General features: G+C 34.6%; 1 protein-coding gene across 1 annotated transcript in view; it reads right to left on the bottom strand.

Moving 5' to 3' along the window:
• The window catches only part of SDCCAG8 (SHH signaling and ciliogenesis regulator SDCCAG8), a 107,285-nt gene that overhangs the window by 64,111 nt on the left and 23,069 nt on the right, over window positions 1-20,105 (bottom strand). The window contains exons 11-13 of the mRNA XM_057389744.1: window positions 18,504-18,638; window positions 15,336-15,452; window positions 3,469-3,611 (exon numbers count right to left, since the gene is read on the bottom strand). Of these exons, the coding sequence (XP_057245727.1) occupies window positions 3,469-3,611; window positions 15,336-15,452; window positions 18,504-18,638 (395 nt within the window). The remainder of the gene's footprint in view (window positions 1-3,468; window positions 3,612-15,335; window positions 15,453-18,503; window positions 18,639-20,105) is intronic.

Below are 20,105 nucleotides of genomic sequence, written 5' to 3'. Positions count from 1 at the left end.
AGCTAAGAACAATAGACCTTGTGTGTTTTCTACTCTCTGAAGAATGGATCCAGGTAAGCTTCATTAGCAAGACCTAACCTTGCCAAACTAACAACAATTTAACATTGATTTAAGGACTAATTTCCTAAGATTCTCCTACTACAGTAACCACAAAGCTGAAACTAGGGCAAAAGAAACCCCCAAGAAAACTTTAAACTATCATGGTCAGTCTCACAGCACGGTGACATCTGCAAAGTTACATGACTGACAAGCAAAACTGCACAGTAGAAGTTCTGTATTTCCCCATTTTTTTGAAGACATATAAATTAGAATTACTAACTAGATTCAATAGCAGAAAGTGCATGTTAATAGCAAGTATTTCTAAGCAACATATTGCTCCAGGAAGAAAGGTGACAGGAAAAGGCAATTTTAAACTTTGTGGCAATGGTTTAGAATAGCTAATTGTAACCTTTTTTCTGCATTTTTAACAAGTACATTTTGTTAACTTAGAAGCTGTTTAGTTSTTAATCAATCAACAGTGTTCTGGAAACTAGGATACAACAAAGAAGTGGGACTCCTGGAGAAGAGTGCTATTTTGCAGAGTTCTTTCTTTTTCTCATTTTGACACAGAATGAATGATTTTTCTCATTTAATCCATTCATATACATTTATTACCTCACTTGTGTGCATTAAAATCCCAAGTTCATGTATTCATTTTATAATCCTATTTATTTGCAGCATCCAAACTTAGAATCAGTGGATTAGTGAAGCTTTTATCCTTAGTAATAGAGCAATTCACACAAACAAAGAATTCTTTCTGTATAGCTGAGTTCCCCTCAGCTACCTATAATTTCTGCCAGAACAGCACAGACAGGTCATGCAAAGCAACAGAAAGACTATCCACAATGGTGTAACAGCAGTTCAGGCCTCCTTCAACTCCAGCGTTGTGAGAAGACTTGGAGTGAACCAGCTGGTCCTCTCCTGAAAAGAAGAGAATCAGCAAGACGACGCCAAGGCCAGAATACCCAAGAGATGCACTAAATCAGTACAATTTCTGCAGCAACCTCCCACAGGCAGGACTCTAGAGCTTAAAATCTGTTTTCCTTGGCAAGTGCCACAGTGAATGAGTCTACAACCCCCTTAGGATTGCTATTACCCCTACCCTTTATGTATTTTTACCGACACAGTTGCCATTTGGGTGAAGGGAATAAAGAAAAGAAGGCAAACCATAAGTGAATATAATTTACATTGAACAACTGTGGATGTACCAATCCATGAAAAACACACTGAGTTCAAAATGCAAAACTAGTGCCATCAGAGACATGCAACCTCTATACCTTCACTAACACAAAAAACCTGTTCTACCAGGAAGTGAACTAGAGGCAGAAAAAGAGTACAGGCTAAGGATGAGTTTYATTTCAGTAGATATTTTCCTCTACAACTCAGGTGACTCTGCAAGAACATGTCAAACCCTGCCCTATGAATGTAARTTCAAGGGGAAAACAGGTAACAGTTCATGAGCAATGAATTGCTCATATCTTTTTTCCCCTTCTTCTACGAGCACATCACCTAACATATTCCTGGAAAGCAGACAGATACTACAAGTGTACAGAGAACACAAAAATCTACAAAGTGTTACAGAATTTGGGGAATGTCAAGAAAGATTGGAACCTATTTCCTGTGTCTTGACATTAAAAAATTTCCAATAAATACATGTCAGCATAGAAAACATTCCAATTCTTAAAAGGAGATGCCAAACATAAATACAAAGTATTACAAAAAAAACCCAATCCGACCCAAAAAAATAAAACCCAAYGAACCAATCAATCTCCCAAACCAACAAAAATACCCCTAACAACCAAAAAATGCCCAAGAGAGCAGGACTTTGAAGAAGAGTGTCTGCACTAAGTCAAAGAAGACATGTCAGTTCAGCATCTGTCTCAAAAAAGCAGGTGTCTGTGAAATCATATGAGAACAGGGCCAGCAAAGAGCATTATTTGCCCAAAATGCTGTTCCCAGGATTTGCATCCCAGCCTCCAGTGATTTTCATCTCAGAAATTGAGTCAGAGACTATACACTGAAAAGCTACCTGAATCATATGTACGTTAGGTATCCAGCTTTAATCACTTTACTGTGTAAAAGTAGGCAATAGTCCTAATTTTTACATTTTGAGTGTTTTTACAAAAAAAAAATTATAAATTCGCTAGTCAGATTTCCTCCAAGATATCCAGAGCTTTATTGCATATAATCAGCCTTTGCTAAAAGGAGCGTGGTAAAGCCATTTGGTTAACTATCACAACAAATCATTATTAATAAAGTTCTGCTAAATCCAAACTTTAGATATCTTAACAACTCACCCAAAACTTTTTTCAAGTTCATTAACCTCTAGCATATTTTTTTCTCTAAATACAGGCTGTTAGAGTGGTACTTTCTTCCATCTGTTAAACAACCGTGCTCTGAATTACACAGAAATTTAGCTGAATAAAAAAATGATTCATTGAATTTAATAGTTTAGACAAGGCTCTATTTTATTTCCATTTACTCAATGGCAGAATTCTCACAAAGTCCAAAAAGTACAAGACTTGGATAAACACACAGACTTCTGTTAAGTGATAAAAATCTGAGATTTTTTTTCTCCCCCATGAAAAATTTAAACTAACTTTTTTCCTTAAGTACTGAGTAAAAGCAGCCAGATTTGTTTCTGGATGTTCATTCTTGGGGGAAGAAGGGTGATGGAACAAAAAAACCCACACACACACAACCAAAAGCCTGCAAACAGTTGGACAATGGCATTTTCTGAGCAAAAGGAAAATATTCTGCAGTTACCAAAACTCAAGTTGCAATGAATAATTTGCATGTCAACCTTCCAGAGTCTTCTAGAAATATGTAGTGTAGAAACAATAGTGCAGCAAAAGGCTTTGGGAACTATACCCAAGGACGGATAACCTCAAGGGAAGTCTCTCATCCCACATTGCATTGTACTGTGTCTTCACTGAGCAGAGACTTTAACACCCTCCTCACATCCTTGAGCTTACCTCATACAGACAAGATTATGTTCATTTATAAATATATTCCTGGTCATTCTGCTGAAGAAATTTCAGGTTATTAATATGAGAACTCCTATGCTTGAAGGTACTGTTCTACACTACAGTCTCAAACAACATTTCAAATATATTTGTCCTATCAAGCAGAGCAATAGAAAAAAAATATAGCTGCAGTCTCCCTTGCTCCTTCCTGCCTAGAAGCATGCCACCTCATCACCAGAGCTGAACTTTGCCTCTTCCACACACTAGTAATTCACTTCTATCAATCATAGTTCATAACTCACTTTGTAGTTCATAACTCACTTATTCAAATCTCCACTTCTAACATGACTGAGGGCTGCCCGTGTAGTGAATGACTGCAGATATCTACAACTGTGGGGAAGCCTGTGGCAAAAAATTAGCAGAATGAAATTGGTACTACAGCATGTAATAGGATAAGGGGTACCTGGTGAGGTGCAGTTGGTGCTCAGATTTACTCAGCAGTTCTGTCAGTTTTAGGCACTCCTCTCTGGCTCTTGTCACATCCTGCTGGGCTTGTTCCAAACGCTGTTTGTTTCCATTCAGTTCTAATCTCAGTTTTTCTATTTTCTTAGAAAATTATAGAAGCAAAGAAAGCGTGTTTAAGAAATACATAGAGATATATTTTAAGACAAAAAAATGTAATCAAAGCACCCCAAAATAATGCACACTTCTGGTTTTGAACTTGGTAAAAGCTGCAAAACAACCAGCTTAAAGTATTTGAAATTACACTCTCATGCAAAGCCAAAATGTCTCTCATATTTAAACACACTAATATACAATGTCATTGTGTTCATGTGGCTTAGGAGTTACAGGTATTCAAATATCTTCTGATTTTCTCATGAAAAGGCTCCACATTTGTGGCCTCAATTCATCGTGTTAGAGCCAGAAAGACAGTGGAACCGTGGCCATCTTCAGAAGCTGATTGACATAGGCTAGCTTGTGTGATAATTTATTTTAATTTTTTTAATGCCTATTACATAGCCAATGACAATGGACATTTAGTTTTGTCACCTAGTATTACATGAGAGGATAAAGGCAATTTTGTGAATTTACCAATATTGAAGTGATTTGTGACTTCTAGCTGAACCCTAAACACACCAGCTGCTGTTAATCCCATAATTAAGGACTTGATTAAGTTGATTAGTCTACTAATTTATTTTACAAATAACAATAGTCAAGTTTGGATGACCAGCATCTTCAATTCCGGTGACACATACTAGATTTGTGTTATCTCAGTTGTATTGTCAGCAATTTAAACATTTTTAAAAAAAAGTCTCAAAAATAATATATTTTGCATCAAGTCCATATATTACATACAACCTGTAGGAATAGATCTGTAATACAATATTATACTTTGCCCTAAGGTTTCTTTTAAGAAGGCTAGTAGAGTACAGAATAAGCTGACAATGTAATTTTATCATGTAGTAACTGTTCTGCACTAAGTCCCTACATAAATATTTATTTGTCATTGAGGCTGGAGGGAACTTGCATTTTTTTCAGTCAACTAAACTGTGAAAGGTCATTTGAAGTATAGAATAATATTGTTCAGATAAGGAGTTAGTGYTGAATGACTATTATATTTTAATTCATACCAAAGCTTATTTGTGATAGCTTCCTCATGTAGACAAGATGCAGTATCCTCTTTATTTAATGTAATCATTCATTCAAACATCCTACAAAAACAAATGAATAAGCCCCACTCCAATACAAACATTTGAAGCACCTTCATAGCAATGTCGTCTCTTTTCTTCCATAAAAATTTTAACTTACACTACTTCCATTAAGTATGCTGTCAGACAAATACAATCTCTTCATCAAAAAAACCATTTCAAAGTGTTGGGGATTTTTTCATTTTTAATTTTGCTACTTAACTGTACACTTTTTTACCCCAAGAGCATTCAACAAAGGTTTGCTTTATCACATGCACCTYCTACCAAATGATATTGGGAATTGCAAGTTCAAATGAAAAGATAGTAAAACTAACTATAAAATTAATACTTTTCCCTTCTAAAGACTGTAACAACCTATTACACTGACAGAATATTTTAAAATCAGGTGATCAAAGATAGTAAATTATGTATGCTTTTGCATTTTTCACTTTTCATGGATTTCTGCATATTTTAAATAAAAATCTCAGTGGGTTCTCTATTCTTCTTAACTGTAGCAGTTCATAAATGTTATTTCTCCATTCATAGCAAACAGGGACGTGAGCTCTCCATTGTCTTTACAACTTAAAGATAGGAAAGTTCTGCACATTTCTAAAATTTGCTTTAAAATACATCCATTCAGCATACCTTTAAACAAACCCATACCACAAATTAGTCCAAAAGCATCAACTAAGTACTTATAAAAAGCACAACCACAGCTGAGAACATAAATACACTCTAGATCACTCCTTCAGGGAAAGTTTCAAGGAACAGATGGGCTTTACACCATTGCCTCGAGTTAAACAGGCTCAGTCAGGTTTTGACACAGACCCACAGAAGGAAGCAAATTCCAAGTGCAAGAACCTCTGGTGAAAATGTTTCTTTTCCCATCAGCCAGATGTTGAACCTTCAGGGCTGAACCCAAGAACATCATGAAAGCGCAGGGGAAATTCTCAGATAGGGAAGTGTCACTTCATGTCACGATCTTACAATTACAGGTGTCTTATAATTTCTATTAAAAGTCTCAAGAAAACAAACATGGGGCTTGAGTAACAAGTTTACTTGAGCTACTATCATCAGTAATTCCAAAATTCAGTATCATCTCCTTTACATAATCATGCACACATGCATACATATCCTTGTGCATGTGTGTAGGTATATACAGACATACATAAATAACTTTAAATACCAATGTTTGGAGGCACTTGCAGCATGAGCTATATGAAAAGTAGGAATTCTACACAACAATTCTGGTAATGACCATGGCAGAAAGAACAAACAATCTCATAAGAAAGGAATGGCACCCATTAGAAAAGTGCCACCCAAGAAAACATGTTAACAGCAATTCAGAAATAAMTAATCCAGTTATATTTAGGCTTATCAACTAAATTATTCTTTTTGAAATACCAAAAAAATTTCATTCAAAACAATTTGGTAGGAGCCACATAAACAGGCTGAAAACATACTCTGAATACTACATGATACTTTGGTTTAAAAACTCAGGTAATAGTTTGAAACATGAACCCTGAGAATCTGAGACAGGTTCATACAATAAAAACCAACCCTCTTCTCTGTCCTGCCAGTAATAATAGTCTCACAAATACACTCTGTCCTGAATTCTGAACTATGTCAAGTCTAGTCCATCGTTGGGTTATCATAGTATAATCAGAATTTAATCTACAGAGGAATTACAGAATCAGTGAATCTTCTTCACTGTTCCTGCAGGGAACCTTATCAGCAGCATTTTTCCCAAACCAATCGGACTAATTTTCGTGTTACTTCAGTTACTGTTTCTTCTATCAGGAAGCTGCAAGCAGTTCTGTAGCTGCTACCCAGGCCCCAGTGCAATTCTAGGGACAGAAACAGAAACAAACGACCAACTAAAGCATTTTGCTGACAGCTCTGTTTCTCATGCAGTGTTAATTTGATCCCTCAGTGCCTATCACCTGTGATACAGCTTTTCACCACATGATCAGAAAGTTATTTCTTCAAGGTACTTAACTTTTCAATGTATGTGAGAGACAAGAGATGGAGCACAGAACTGCAAAAAGACAGATGACAATCTTGCATTTAAGAAAATCTGAAACAGATTTTCAGTATAACAAGGAACAGAATTATCATAATGTATACGTACAACAAGACTACATTAAGGTTAGAACAGGCAACTTCTGGTGCTTAACTCTGCAACTTTAATGTTCTTATTACTTCTGCACATAATTTCAAAAGTACTATTTAATATGTCTTGTTCTGCAGTTGCCCAGACTCCCAGGAATATTAACAGGCACTTTGCCATGGAAAGATGGCAGGCTAAACCTCAGTAGGAGAAACATCGTTATTATTAAGCTGAAACACATTAGCACTGTTCCGTATTCATATTCAGCTCAGTTACACAAAAGTTTTACTTAAACAAAAAATAAGGTACTGGTGAAGTATCACTGCAGYAAAATTTYATTCTAAATCAGTTACTCTTTTTCCAGTATTACCACCAACCACCTTTTATATTAGAATTTTTTCACTTTGGAGCATATAGGATCCTTGTGTATCTTTTCTTGAAGCACTTGAGTGTTTCACTTCTCATTAATTAGTTTGTGATGCATTTAAAAATTATCTTCAGATTTTCACAACGCATTTTAGGGGAACACACTGGAGATACTCATTCAGTGCCATAAATGCGACTTACTGGAAAGCATAAAAGATGATTTCTCAAACACTGAATCAATCCTCAAATATACACTACATAACCTATGTGACATTATCTTCGCCTAACAACACTTAGGCATGTTGCAAAAATGTGCTTTTTAATTAACTAGACATCTCTATCTCTGTAAAATCTGATTAAATGAAATAATAACTTCATTCAAAACCAGCCAAGTTAAAGATTAAAATAATGATTTTTTCCATAATGACGTTAATTCTATTGTATACAAAAAATACAACTTTAAATTTCAAACTAGCAGATATTTTTCATAGAATTTTTAATAACAGCAAACTGACAAAAAAAAAAAACAAATCCTTTTTTTTAACAGATGAGAATGATTAAGTGGTGATAAAAGAACTCGAACTCTGAAGAAAATGCAAAAAACAACTTGAGAAGACTTTCAATAAAATGAAAAATAAACCCCAATTAATTCTTAAGTGATTTATAACATTAATTGCTATCCCAGTATGTTCACACATCACGTAAAAACAATACACAGTATAACTTAAAAGTAAATTCTGCACTGACTATATCATTGCCTAAATTCTGCAGTAAAATTAATTCTGGAGAGGAAAACATTCATGTGGATTTACAATACTCATATTTTTTCTTTCATACTTCATTTGCCACCCTTATTAGAAGGCTAAAAAGGCATAAAATGGAATCAAAAATAGAAGAAAAAATCTAAAGTAATAAAGAGTGAAATATAATCACTGTGTGGGTTGGTATTTGAAGGTACATCCCCAAAAGCAATCAACATCTATAAAAATACACAGACTTAAAATTAATACACTTTTAACAGGCCATGATGCTCATGACCTTAGCTTCATTTACTAAAGTAGCCTTCAAAGCAGTGAGACCAGTGAGAGTGCACAGGACCAAGTCTTTCAAAGAAGTGCCCCCAATATGGCTTTGCACATACATTTACTATATGTACCAGTGATAGGAAATGTTTGCACTATTTAACTCTGATCTCAATCCATGTTGCCTTCCATACCTAATAATATACTAATTAATCAGAGACAGAACTAATTAGATTTGCTTAAATATTTATTTTTTAAATTAAACTCAACAAAACAATATGGGATTTGTAGCATGATTTCAAGTGTTTTGGATTACTGTCAGTCCATATGAAGCAGGGATCATTTGCAGTCATTTCTATCCTAATCCTGAGATCAATCRAGCAACTCTAGGTTCAGAGTGGTCTCTAAACCTCAAACCTCCCAGGCATGGCCATCTGACATAGCATATTGCATCTGAAGAATTATACAACTTTGTAAAGAGAGTAAAGTCCATCACAAGGTTAATCCCCACCACATCCCAACAATGGCTTTCTCTCTCTTGCACTCTATTTGAATTACTGCTGCTTCCAATTCCAGTCTGAAGGAGGATACAAGGCACTTATGAAAGCTACATGTGGTTTCAAAGGGAAAACCTCTTTTCTGGAAGATTTACTGTAAAGCTGTGAGAATATACAAATATGTACACAAGACTGAAAAGAGTTCACAGAAAGACCACCTCTTTCTAAGACTAATTCACAAAAAACACAAGAACTACCACAAATTCCACAAATCATTTAGCCTAAAATAGGACTCTGAAAACTTCTTCTGACAGGAAAAAGGAAAGGCAAGTAGCCTGAGCAGAAACATGAGAAGTAACTCAAATAAATACATGTGGYTCTTCTGGAAAGTTTTTTTCTGTATGGCGGGCTCACAAATCAATTGATCTCTAAAGACCAGAGGAAAAAGCAAATACATAGTCTACATAAGCAAAGCAGGCTGTGATTTTTTGGATGCCTACTATCCTAACCTGATCTGGTAGGACTCCTGAATTCYTCAAAGACAAGTAGTTTTGTGACCCCTTTGCCACTTGTACTGCAAAGTGTGACGGCACCTGGCAATACCACAGACCTTGAGTGCTCCACTAAAAGGCAGAGCCTCAAGAGCAGAGCCATCACATAAGCAAAGGTCATCAGCMACAAACCCTCTGCTTCCAAATTGACTGAGAATTAAGAGAGACAGGACCCTGCAGTTTGCTAGGAAGATCAGGGGTGCTGGAAGAACTTCATGGGAACAGCATGGAGGGTGGATGCTTTTAGAAGAACAGATTTTAAATCTCACTGAAGCAAACTTGCTACCTGCAGTTGTTAGCTGGAACAAGAAAAAAATTATGTTGCAAAGTATATATTTATGACACACATTCATATTTTTAATTAAGAAATAGTCTTAMAGGTCTGTCCTTGTGCAAACTCTTGAAGACTAACATGGTCCCTGTGGATAAATACCCTGRGAAATGACAGGAGTGAATGGCTGAAACGTATTATTGAAGGATTTTACCTCATCATTTTCATGAAAATATTTGCTTTTAATTTTCCAAAATATCTGAACTGCAATACTATTTCAGGTATAAAACTTCCAATCCCACAGAGATTACTACAGTCACATTTTAACAGAGAACATTGCTGTATTACAGATTAGCTCAGCAGCCACCAGCAGAGATAAGAATGTGTTCACAGTGGAACAAGATGATTTTTTTATAAATGGATTGCACTGTGGGGAGATGGGGCACAATGAGGTGGTGCAAAATATATGGTTCACTTGCTGATAAAAATTTCAGAAAAGRAAGGATGCATGCAGAAAGAAGGAAAGGGAAGATTACACCTACTTCATTACTGAAAAACAGGAGAGAACAAAACCGGTTCCTTTTATTCTTTCAAACACTATTTAAGACTACTGATGTGAGATTAGTTCTTACTTCCTGGACAGCATTAAGCTGAAAAGAAAACCTATGCAAAAACAACTGACAAATGATAGGGACTTCTGCACTCYTTTTCTTCTGATTGTTGACACAATGACTATTGATAAAACAACCATCTTTTCTAGTAAGAGAAGAAAAAAAAACCAGCACAAACCAAGTATTTATTTAAGTATGCACACCACTGAATCAAGGGATGTGATTTCCTCTCCTACTCTTCCTACTTGTAATAATGTTTAATGCACATAAACAATTTTCTCTTTCCATATACTGTGGTGACATCACTATGGATGACARAACATGGATCAAGGTTACATGGGCAACTACACCTATGAACAAGAAAATCCTGATCCTGTGTTATTCCTCTTAGCAGACCAGATGCTTAGGGGAAGCAGACCAATACAGAAAATGCTGACAAGTCAGTACAAAAACGTCTACTATGGGGAATCCTAATCCCAAGGATTTTTCTTAAGGAAATAGACAGGATTTAATGAAGGCTGCTCATGCCACTGATCCTTGAGGAATGGATGGCTGACGGAGGAAAGCTGTGGCATAGCAGAGCAGCAGCAGTCATATTATAACTGTAATTAAACATTTTTTATATATACTGCAGGGTTGTAGGTCAATGTCTTCCTCAAAAATCTTGATATGAGCTTATTTATTAATTTGCAAATTAATGCACTGAATGCCCACAACACAAAATTATTCATTAGAGAGAGTTCAGTTAGAGTAAAGGTTACCACATTTCCTTAATGCTTTCTTGTTCAAAAGCAATTTGAATTTGCTACTTTTAAGACCATTACACTCAAGGTCAGGTGAGAAAATTTCAGATAGCTTAGAGTTTCAAGCTRTCTTCTGAATTTTGGGGTTTTCTCTCCACCAAATATGACTCGAGTATATGTTTACTGATTTAATAGAATTTCTATTCAAAACAGAATTTCCAGAGCATCTTTATTACTAATGGGGAAACAGAATATCAGCTATAGGACTGTTACTAGAACACATATAACACATAATACTAATCCATCTTTACCAGTTATTAAAACTTGCAAGTTTCAAAACATCTGGTGATATGCTGAATGCCACAGTTTGTGAAAACTCTTGTATTTTAAAGCTTGATATCCATTCATAATAAGACATTTCAGTGAATCRGGGTCTTTAGAAGGTGTTACTGGTCTTGCTTTGGACACTGAAGCTTTTCCAGGATATATACCCAAATTCTTGGCCAGAATTATTTTTATGAAGACAGAGTCAGTAATCTCTCCTCTTATAATGTCTATATTAGGTTACTATAAATCACGGATTTATGACAAATGAGATAAACATTCCCAAAATACCCTTTGGCAAATGATTTTGGATTGCAATTTTGCCAGATTTTTATTTGTCTGCAAAATTGTCAGTCTATAATGTACCKAGGCATCATTTAAATTCTGTCATACTGCACAAAAATACTTCGGTGTATAGYTTTTCCTATCTGCATAGGTTGTGCATGTCAGTGAGTCTCAAATTCTTTTTATTTGGACTCATGAACTGCCATGCCAGTAACTCTTAAAAATCTGTGGGTTTTAGTAMAGTATTTCTGGAGCTTTTAATTCTGTCACCTACAAGGTAGGCAATTGAATTCTGTAATCCCCCACTTCAAACTATATCTGCCCAAATTTAAAGACTTTTTTTACAGGTTAAGATCACTAGCTTGGATTTATTTCTACACAAAGTATTTGATTTCACAGAAACATGATAAAAAAAATTGAAAAACTGCAGTTAGTTTCTGGAGTTAAATATAACATGTCCTATTATTTTATTATAAGGATACCACAGCTCCCAGTGGAGCAATGGTACTGGTAAGAACTGTCTAATAAAGATGACGCCCAAATTGGCCTGGACTGCAAAAACCAATATTAAAAACTGTTTAAATTCTACATGCTGAAGCTTGCAAGATTTTATAAGCCAAATATAAATAATTTCAGACAAACAGAAAGCAAATTATTAGTAGTGAATTTCATTTATATTTTTATAAGGCAGAGCAGAAAAGAGCAAGTGATGCTATCTGAGGAACAATTTAATAGTGTGTCAGAAGTATGATTTCTGTTAAAGTGCATAAATTATGCCATGCAGTGCTTACAAATTAACAAAAAAAAAAGTATTATAAAAGTGAAGCCCYGCTGTGTCGAATATGCCACACAATTTTTGTTCTAATAACAGCAATTTAGGTTAGGGCGTGACTTTTCTCTGATATAGCTGTGCTAGTACAACCCCTAGTGTGGACACAGTTAACTGCCATGAAGGCATTATATTCATATAATTTATAAAGCTTGTTCCTTAGCAGTAAAAGTATTAAGTAAAGCACTGTTATTTCACACAGCTACRTCCACAATGGGAGGGCTGAGCAAGAAAAAGAGAGGGCAGTAGGTTATGCTACTTTACAACATATCGGACCACATGAACAGATGTGGTTTTTGTGTAAAGAAACTGTGTGGTACATGTCTTTCCCCCCACCTCCCTCCATAAACCTGATGTTAATCAGGATCATGATGGATGATATTACAAAACAGCTATTCAATTTAAACAGTAACATTACTCACTGCTTCTTAAKTTTTACAAAATACTCATGTAAAATGTTAATAACAGGCAGTTAAAACAGATATTGACACGTGGGTATTAGTCCTGAACTGAACAATAAAGACAGGAAAAAAGATACTAGGATAAAAGAGAGTAAGATCAAAGATATATATGCCCTTTAAGTCTCCTAAATGATAAAAATTCAATTTTGCATAAGATTTATAAATACCAGCATATGATAAATAGCAACCTGTATTTACTTGACATACAGGTATATGTATCTGGTGATCCTAAATTACACATATGGAGCTTTCTGCCCATTCTGACACACCTGAATAATTTAAATCCCTTTTTAAAAATCACTAYATATAAACTCAAAAATATCTTCAAAACTAAAATTTATTCACACTACAATTAAAAATACAATTATACCTCAAGAAACAGTAAACTTGTCTCAATGTGTTAAAAGACAATCCAAAACATGATTCTTTGCTTTTAAAAGAAAAAAAAACCCATAATTTAATACAGGATAGTGTGAAAATACTCATACATTATTGTCTCTCTACTTTAAAAAAAAAAAAAAAAAAGTATTTATTATGAACAGATGGTGGCCAAGGAAGGTATCAGCTCTGTCTCGTAGCCAGAAGGTCAGGTCATGGCTGAGAGACCAAAGAACAATTATTGTTTGCTATTCAGTGCCATATAAGAAAATATATTTCAGGTTTTATTTGAATACAAAGATAGTTGCAATTGAACTGTTTTCATTTTTTGTAAATAAAATAATTTCCAGTAACTTGTTAACATTTATTACAATTTGATTTAAAAATCCCCAGCCAACCAGCAACAACAACAGAATAAGGCAAAAATGTACTAACACTCTTCTTGGGTTGCCTTTGAACATGGTAAATAATCCTAGGACCTACACAGAAATTTTTGCATTGCTGCAGCCACAGCTATAAACCAGCTGCTAGATAGTGAGTCTGAGAATTTTAAAATTGATTGTGCTCCTCTTTTGGTGGAACCAACAATCATATTTGAACAATATAATAACAAAATTACTATCTAATCTTGATCTTATTATATAATAATTTTTGCTTGCAATAACTCTCCCTCACATCACTTCACTTTATATCAAATTATAAAACACCATATTTCAGTCTATTCAGCGCCACACTGATTAAAATATCAGTATGTCAATACGTGAGTAAAATACTTTGTTAAATTTTGTAATTTGTTCAAAAGGCAATCCTCAAGCAAGTTGGAGAACCGGATTTAAAATCCAAGATACTTCTTCAAGTATCTTATTAAACACATCATGTTTTATTTGTATGCCAAGATTATGCCAACTCTTTTATCTGTGATATCTGTCAAGACACAGACGACAAGCCTGTTTTTTGTTTTTCAGTGTCCTTAGGCCTAAAGGATGCATGAGTGAAAAAAAAAGCAAACCTTGATAAAAGAATGCTTTAAGACCTCTCTTCTTCTGTGCTGTATGGTTTTCTAGACATGTTGAAGGGTTATTTCACCTAATGAGCTCATCCTTTGGATTTTACATACATTTTCATTATAACTTGAATTGTTATTGCTTCCAGACTAAGTTAGTACTATTAAGTTAATAAACTTACTGTCCTACATGAAGCTTTTGAGGAACTGGTAATTAAAAATTTAATTTTAGAAATACTTACTTTTTCCCCTACATATATTCTTATATATTCTTATATTCTTATACAGGGAATGATTTGTTCAGTTATTGACAAGACAAAGAATGATTCAAAACCTGATAGGCTGTTTAAATAACAAAAAGCATATTAAAAAATCATTGTCTTATATATCTGTGTATTCAGAAGACTGTTATGTGCAAAACACAACTTATGAAGAAATATTGAAAGTTTGAAATCCTAGAGAAAAATGGATAGAACCTCAAGAAAAAGGGCACTTCAAAGGATGCAGATTACACCTGTTCAAGCTGTTTGCCAAGTATGTTGCAGGTTACTCTAATAATCTTTCTTACTGCATGGGATGTTTTCTCACAGATTAACTTTAAAGCATATACTGGCTTTTGTATTATTATAAAATCCAGTTTTAGATAAGCAGTACTTAATACCAAGTGGAATTTTTTTACAGTTATTTTTTTCTAGAAGGTTACTGTTGGTTTGGTTTTGTTTTTTTAAACTTTTCTATGAATTCCAGCATTCATTAACCCTGAATCTTTAAATAAATTGGAAKATAAATGATTTTCATTTTTGGTATTATTAGGTTATGCTTAGTCTTTAATGTTTTGTTAGGCTGCATGTATAGGTAATTATGTGTGGATTTATTAGTGAGAAGAAGTGTATAAACACATGTATACAGTATATAGAATTTAAGTAGCTTGTATGAGAAATATGATAGAGTAATTCTATATGAAAGCATGGAATGAGTGATGCGCAAAACTGAACATACTAGGGCTGAAAACACKATTAAGATAACCAAGAGGTATTTATTTAGCAGTAAAAGCTGGCTTTTTGCCATTAATTTAGAAACCATTTAACAGTAATAAATGACCACTATTAGAAAAATGAATCATTCCAGCTTCTGAAAAAACCCTACTTAGTCTACTAATAACTGCAAAGTGATAGCAGTATTGTCTCTTACCTGGTCCTTAATTTCAAGCTCCCTTATAGTTTTTGTTCTGTACTCTCTGAGCTCCTTTTCTGCCTCATCCTTCTTCATTTTGGTTTGATTCAACTGATAGCGCATTTCTCCACACACCTGTTAGATTACAGAGACAACATGATCTGTAGCTTGAAGAATCCATAGACCAGGGTTTGCAATTAAATCTTTTGGTGCCCTCTACAGGTCAGTGAAATGCAACATATTTTTWATTTACAGTTCTTTTAGGTCTACAAATGGTAAATGTTTTTACATAGAAAGGCGGATGAGAATTCTATACGTAGCCATTAACTCTGGAACGTGCAGAGCCTTCTAGATTCAAATATATTTGTATCAAGACATTGCTAAGTATAAATACTTACATTGTAAATATATATCACTAAAGACAGTTAAACAACAGTTGCTGATTCTATATTATTCTCATTCTCTGTCAARTCCCGAGGAAGTCTACGTCAACACTTTCAAAATCTAGAAAGTAAAGCATCTATCACACTCCTAAATAAAGGTGTATTTTCTTAACTTGCCAATTTTACCCTGTTAAGAAAGAAATAGTTTAAATATTAACAGTAATTTTCAAAGTTTGATCAGAGCACTACAAATTTATTGCAAACTGAAAATATATTCTTTCAAAAATGAAGTCTAATTTAAACAGATACATGGTCCAGAAGAAATGGGTCAAACCAACATTTCAAGAAATCATTTCTGCACAGGACAATTATTCTCTGATGTTGGAGTTTGTTATTACCCCTTCAATCCTTTCAAAATCAAGTTTGTATATTACCCCTTCAATCCTTTCCACTTGGCAGCTCAGCTTCAGAGTATCTGTATATTCAGAGGAGATAGTGAAAGAAATAAAAAAAAACAAAACGTAACAAAACAAAACCAAAAGATCACTAATCCCTTACACATAACTTCACTGCTGTGCAGGTTTATTCTTCCATTTCTCTATCAAGTCCCCTTTTTGTCCTTAACCTGTGCTATCCCCTACAATTTGTGCCTGTTCATTTCAGCTTAATTAACCAACCAAATACATTCCCATTCCTTAATGAGAATGCAAAAGTGTTTACTTACAGCTCCTCTTAGTCAACTTTCTTTCCAACTCACTCTACTTCTCTGCCTTGCTTATACTTTTCAGCACTTGCTCCTTAAATGCACACACTTTTAATTTGCTGCTACAATCCTCTGTGCTTCTCAAAAACATTCTCACATATTCTAGAACCCAAATTAATTTATCTTTTTTAGTCTTCTCATTTTCACTTTTTTTTTCTCCTCCTTAAAAAAAAGGTAGGGAAAAAGTAAAATGCATACTGCAATGAATCACTATAGGAAAAAAATAAACCAACTGTCATAACTTTTAAGAAGTAGCATTGCTTACAAATTCAAAGGACAGCTTGTGAATTTAGCCACTGCAAATAACACAAAGCAGCAAATGCTCTGAAGAATGGCAAAGTTCTTAAGATTTTTTTAAACACTAAAATATTACATGCAACTAAAATAATCTTGAGGTGCAATCATATAGCTTGCAAACCCTGACTCTTAACCTCCTCCTTCCTTTATGTGAAAAATATAACAAAATGAATATGTCATTTCCTCCAAGTGAAATTAAAAAATACAGCAATTCTCGCTTCAGCTCCTCCATACACTCTACAAAGCAAATAACACAGAAGAATCAGCAGATGGTGCTGTCCTAATAATGGATTTTTCAGTCTCCTTAGGAATGAAGAAAATAGGTCCTTACTCCATATTTTCTACCCCTGACTTCTGGCGCATGAAGAAAAACAATATTTCAGATAAAACTCAAAACAAAAGTTTTGCTRTTTGCTGTTTTTAATAACAGCAAACTGAGTTCAGAAACAGGGAGTCAGATTCAAGCAAGGATGTCTCATGGCCAATGAAAATGTCAGGGTGATGCACAGTCCTGTCAGCTCAATGGTTGGGAGGTTCTTCCAGAATTTTTGAGACTTCTGAGTTTAGTACAGGGACACAGATGAAGTTTTCCAATCTCTAAGGACAGTGCAGTTCAAACATAGCACAGACTATTGCAATAGGACCACCTATTCAACATTGTATTAACATTAACTGAAGCAGGGACTGGAACCACAGTCTCATCTCCTGAGAGATAAATTCAAATTGGTAGGGTACAAAATTGTTCTTTTTAGACCAATGAATATTTGTACCTACTGCCTCTTTCACCACCTCCTCATCCCTCTAAGTGGTGCTATTCATCTGTGAACCCAGCCTGAAAGACCAGAAGCGTGTTTCAGAACTGGTAAATCAAATCATTCTCACATTCTTAAAATACTCACTTGTCTTTCAGTTAAAATGATATTAAAGTTTCTAGTAAGTTGGGATGACTTTTTGCTGTGAATTTTCTGCAATACTTTAACTTCTTTCTATCACTCATGGCAGTAGGGCAAGACAGGAACTGTTGACAACCTCTCCAGGAATCTCAAGAGGCCCAAAGAATAAATTGCTCCTCAAATCCTTGTAATTAACTAGGGAGGTAGGATGGGCCCTGGGATTGGTAAGGAATATAGACATTTTAAGAGGTAACAAAAATTATTCTCTTTTTCCTATTAYGACCCCACATTAAGCCTCTAATTGAGAAACGTGCAAAAGAAAGCAGCCAAGAGTGATACATCTACACTAGATCCATGTTAGGCTGTAATTCTTAACAAAAAGATCACTTTGYAAGAGGCATGTTATCAATAGAACTGAATTCTGCAGTATGTTACATACAAAGTCTAAAGGAAAGTACTTGAGAAACAAGTGATTTGATATAACTCCCTGTATTCTAGCACTGCATGTCCGACAGGTAGCAGTTAAGGACACTTGATTTCTGTGTTGTCTCAGACCAAATGCAATTCTAACTGAAACTCAGAGTTTAAACTGGAACAGAGTTTTAAACAGTGACCTGCATAGGCTGCAAAGTAGAAAAGTTAGCTTCTGCATGACAAGGTGACTTGGCAGGCTGATAAAATCATCTTTTGACTCCTGCAACTGGGATAGTTGCAGTGCCTCTGGGATATTGAGATGAATATCACACATTTCTTAYCAAAACAGAAGAAAACAGAGAAGGTAAAATTCTCTTCTTTCAGGTCACAATGATAAGGAAAATCAAGCTCAATGGTCATTCATAAATGTGCTTACCGTGTTCATCTCTGTTTCATGAGATGCAAGCTGATTCTGTGATTCTTCTAACTGGTTAACTAGAGAATTCTTTTCCCTTGTAATTCTGTCTACTTGTGCCTCCAAAGCAGCCACATCCTCAGACAAGGATGTCACCTGCAAAAAGCCCAAGAACACAGTAATGATGCAGTTTGACCAATCACAGATCAAACTCTAGTTTAACCTTCTCCTCAAAAGCAACTCCATGTAGATGAAACACGTAACATGAAAAACTTAATAAAAAACCAAGTATGTACAATAAAAAGAATCCTATTATTAATAGTATAACAGAATTTGGCTACATTATTTAATTAATGGGTTTACAATTTTTAATAATTTATCATACAATCTTTTTTTGAAACTTTACATCAACTGCACTAGTCTCCAGGACTTATTAGTATGGACAAGCAGCTGGCTACATTAGTTTTACAACTATAAGGGTACTATTGAACACCTTTTTATCCATCCTTATGTAGACTGATTCAAACCAAATGATGTTCCCTCAGCTAAAGAAAACTGTTGCTGCAACCGCAGATTTTAAATTAATTTTCAAATTCAGAAAACATTTCAACACTGTAGATCAAAGAAGACTGTTTTGCAAAACTCATATAGAAAGAGTATATTAAAAATTCTAATGTAATTCAGATGAAATTTTGCTGAATGATTAAAAAATTCAACAATAAAACAGAGACAGTGAACCTTCAGCTATTTAGCCCTGAAGCTTACTAATGTAAGTGGAAATAATGGTGTCTGACAGTTCTAGGTTAACTTTCAGAAATTCAAAGCCAAACCTAGAGGATTATATATTCATAACTATTTTTCACTCCTTATATATCCACCTGACTTATGTATCATGCCAATTCTCCCCTTCAAACAAACCATTTCATAAAGTAAGCAATACAATATTCATATGAATGTCAACTTGATGCACAGTATACCATTCCTACCACCTCATAATCCTAAAATATGAAAGTAGTTATTCATATGTAGGTGTAAATCATTAATATAGATCAAAAATTTCAACAAAGTCATCCTGAACCTTTAATTACCAAGCATGACATCATCACAGTGTCACTATATGTTGTTTAATGTATATGCAGGATTTACAAAAAAACTGCAACTACTTGAAGTGGGAATCAGTTCCAGTAAAACACATCTCAGTGTGTGATTAAATATAAAGTAATGCAATAGCATGGAGTGAAATACTCTACCAAAAAAGAGCATGAAACATTTGTCTAATAGGCTGGAGTAAATACACTGCTTTAAAGCAACTCCATAACAAAACAACTAATTTCATGAAAAGGATGACTTGTAATAGGTATCAAGGAGTCAATTTGGTTAACAATGTCTCATCTCCAGGGCAAGGCTATTTTTTTTAATTTCTGTTTCCCTGGCAACACATCACTTAAATATCACTTAGTCCCAATCACCACGCTTAATTCCTGTTTTTGTATCTAGAATTGGAGTCAAATGGTTTTTATAAACACTTTTTAATGGTTTATCTTGTTCAGTCTGGGATCTCTGGATTTTTAGAAATAAGCTATACAACTTATAATAGAATCCCAAAATATAGAAAACATCTAC

The sequence above is a fragment of the Malurus melanocephalus genome, unplaced genomic scaffold (assembly GCF_030028575.1).
Source record: "Malurus melanocephalus ecotype Western Australia unplaced genomic scaffold, MMel_1.1 scaffold_19, whole genome shotgun sequence".
NCBI classification, from domain to species: domain Eukaryota; kingdom Metazoa; phylum Chordata; class Aves; order Passeriformes; family Maluridae; genus Malurus; species Malurus melanocephalus.
Note: the sequence above shows the minus strand (reverse complement) of the source record. Positions and strands in the feature narration are given on the sequence as shown.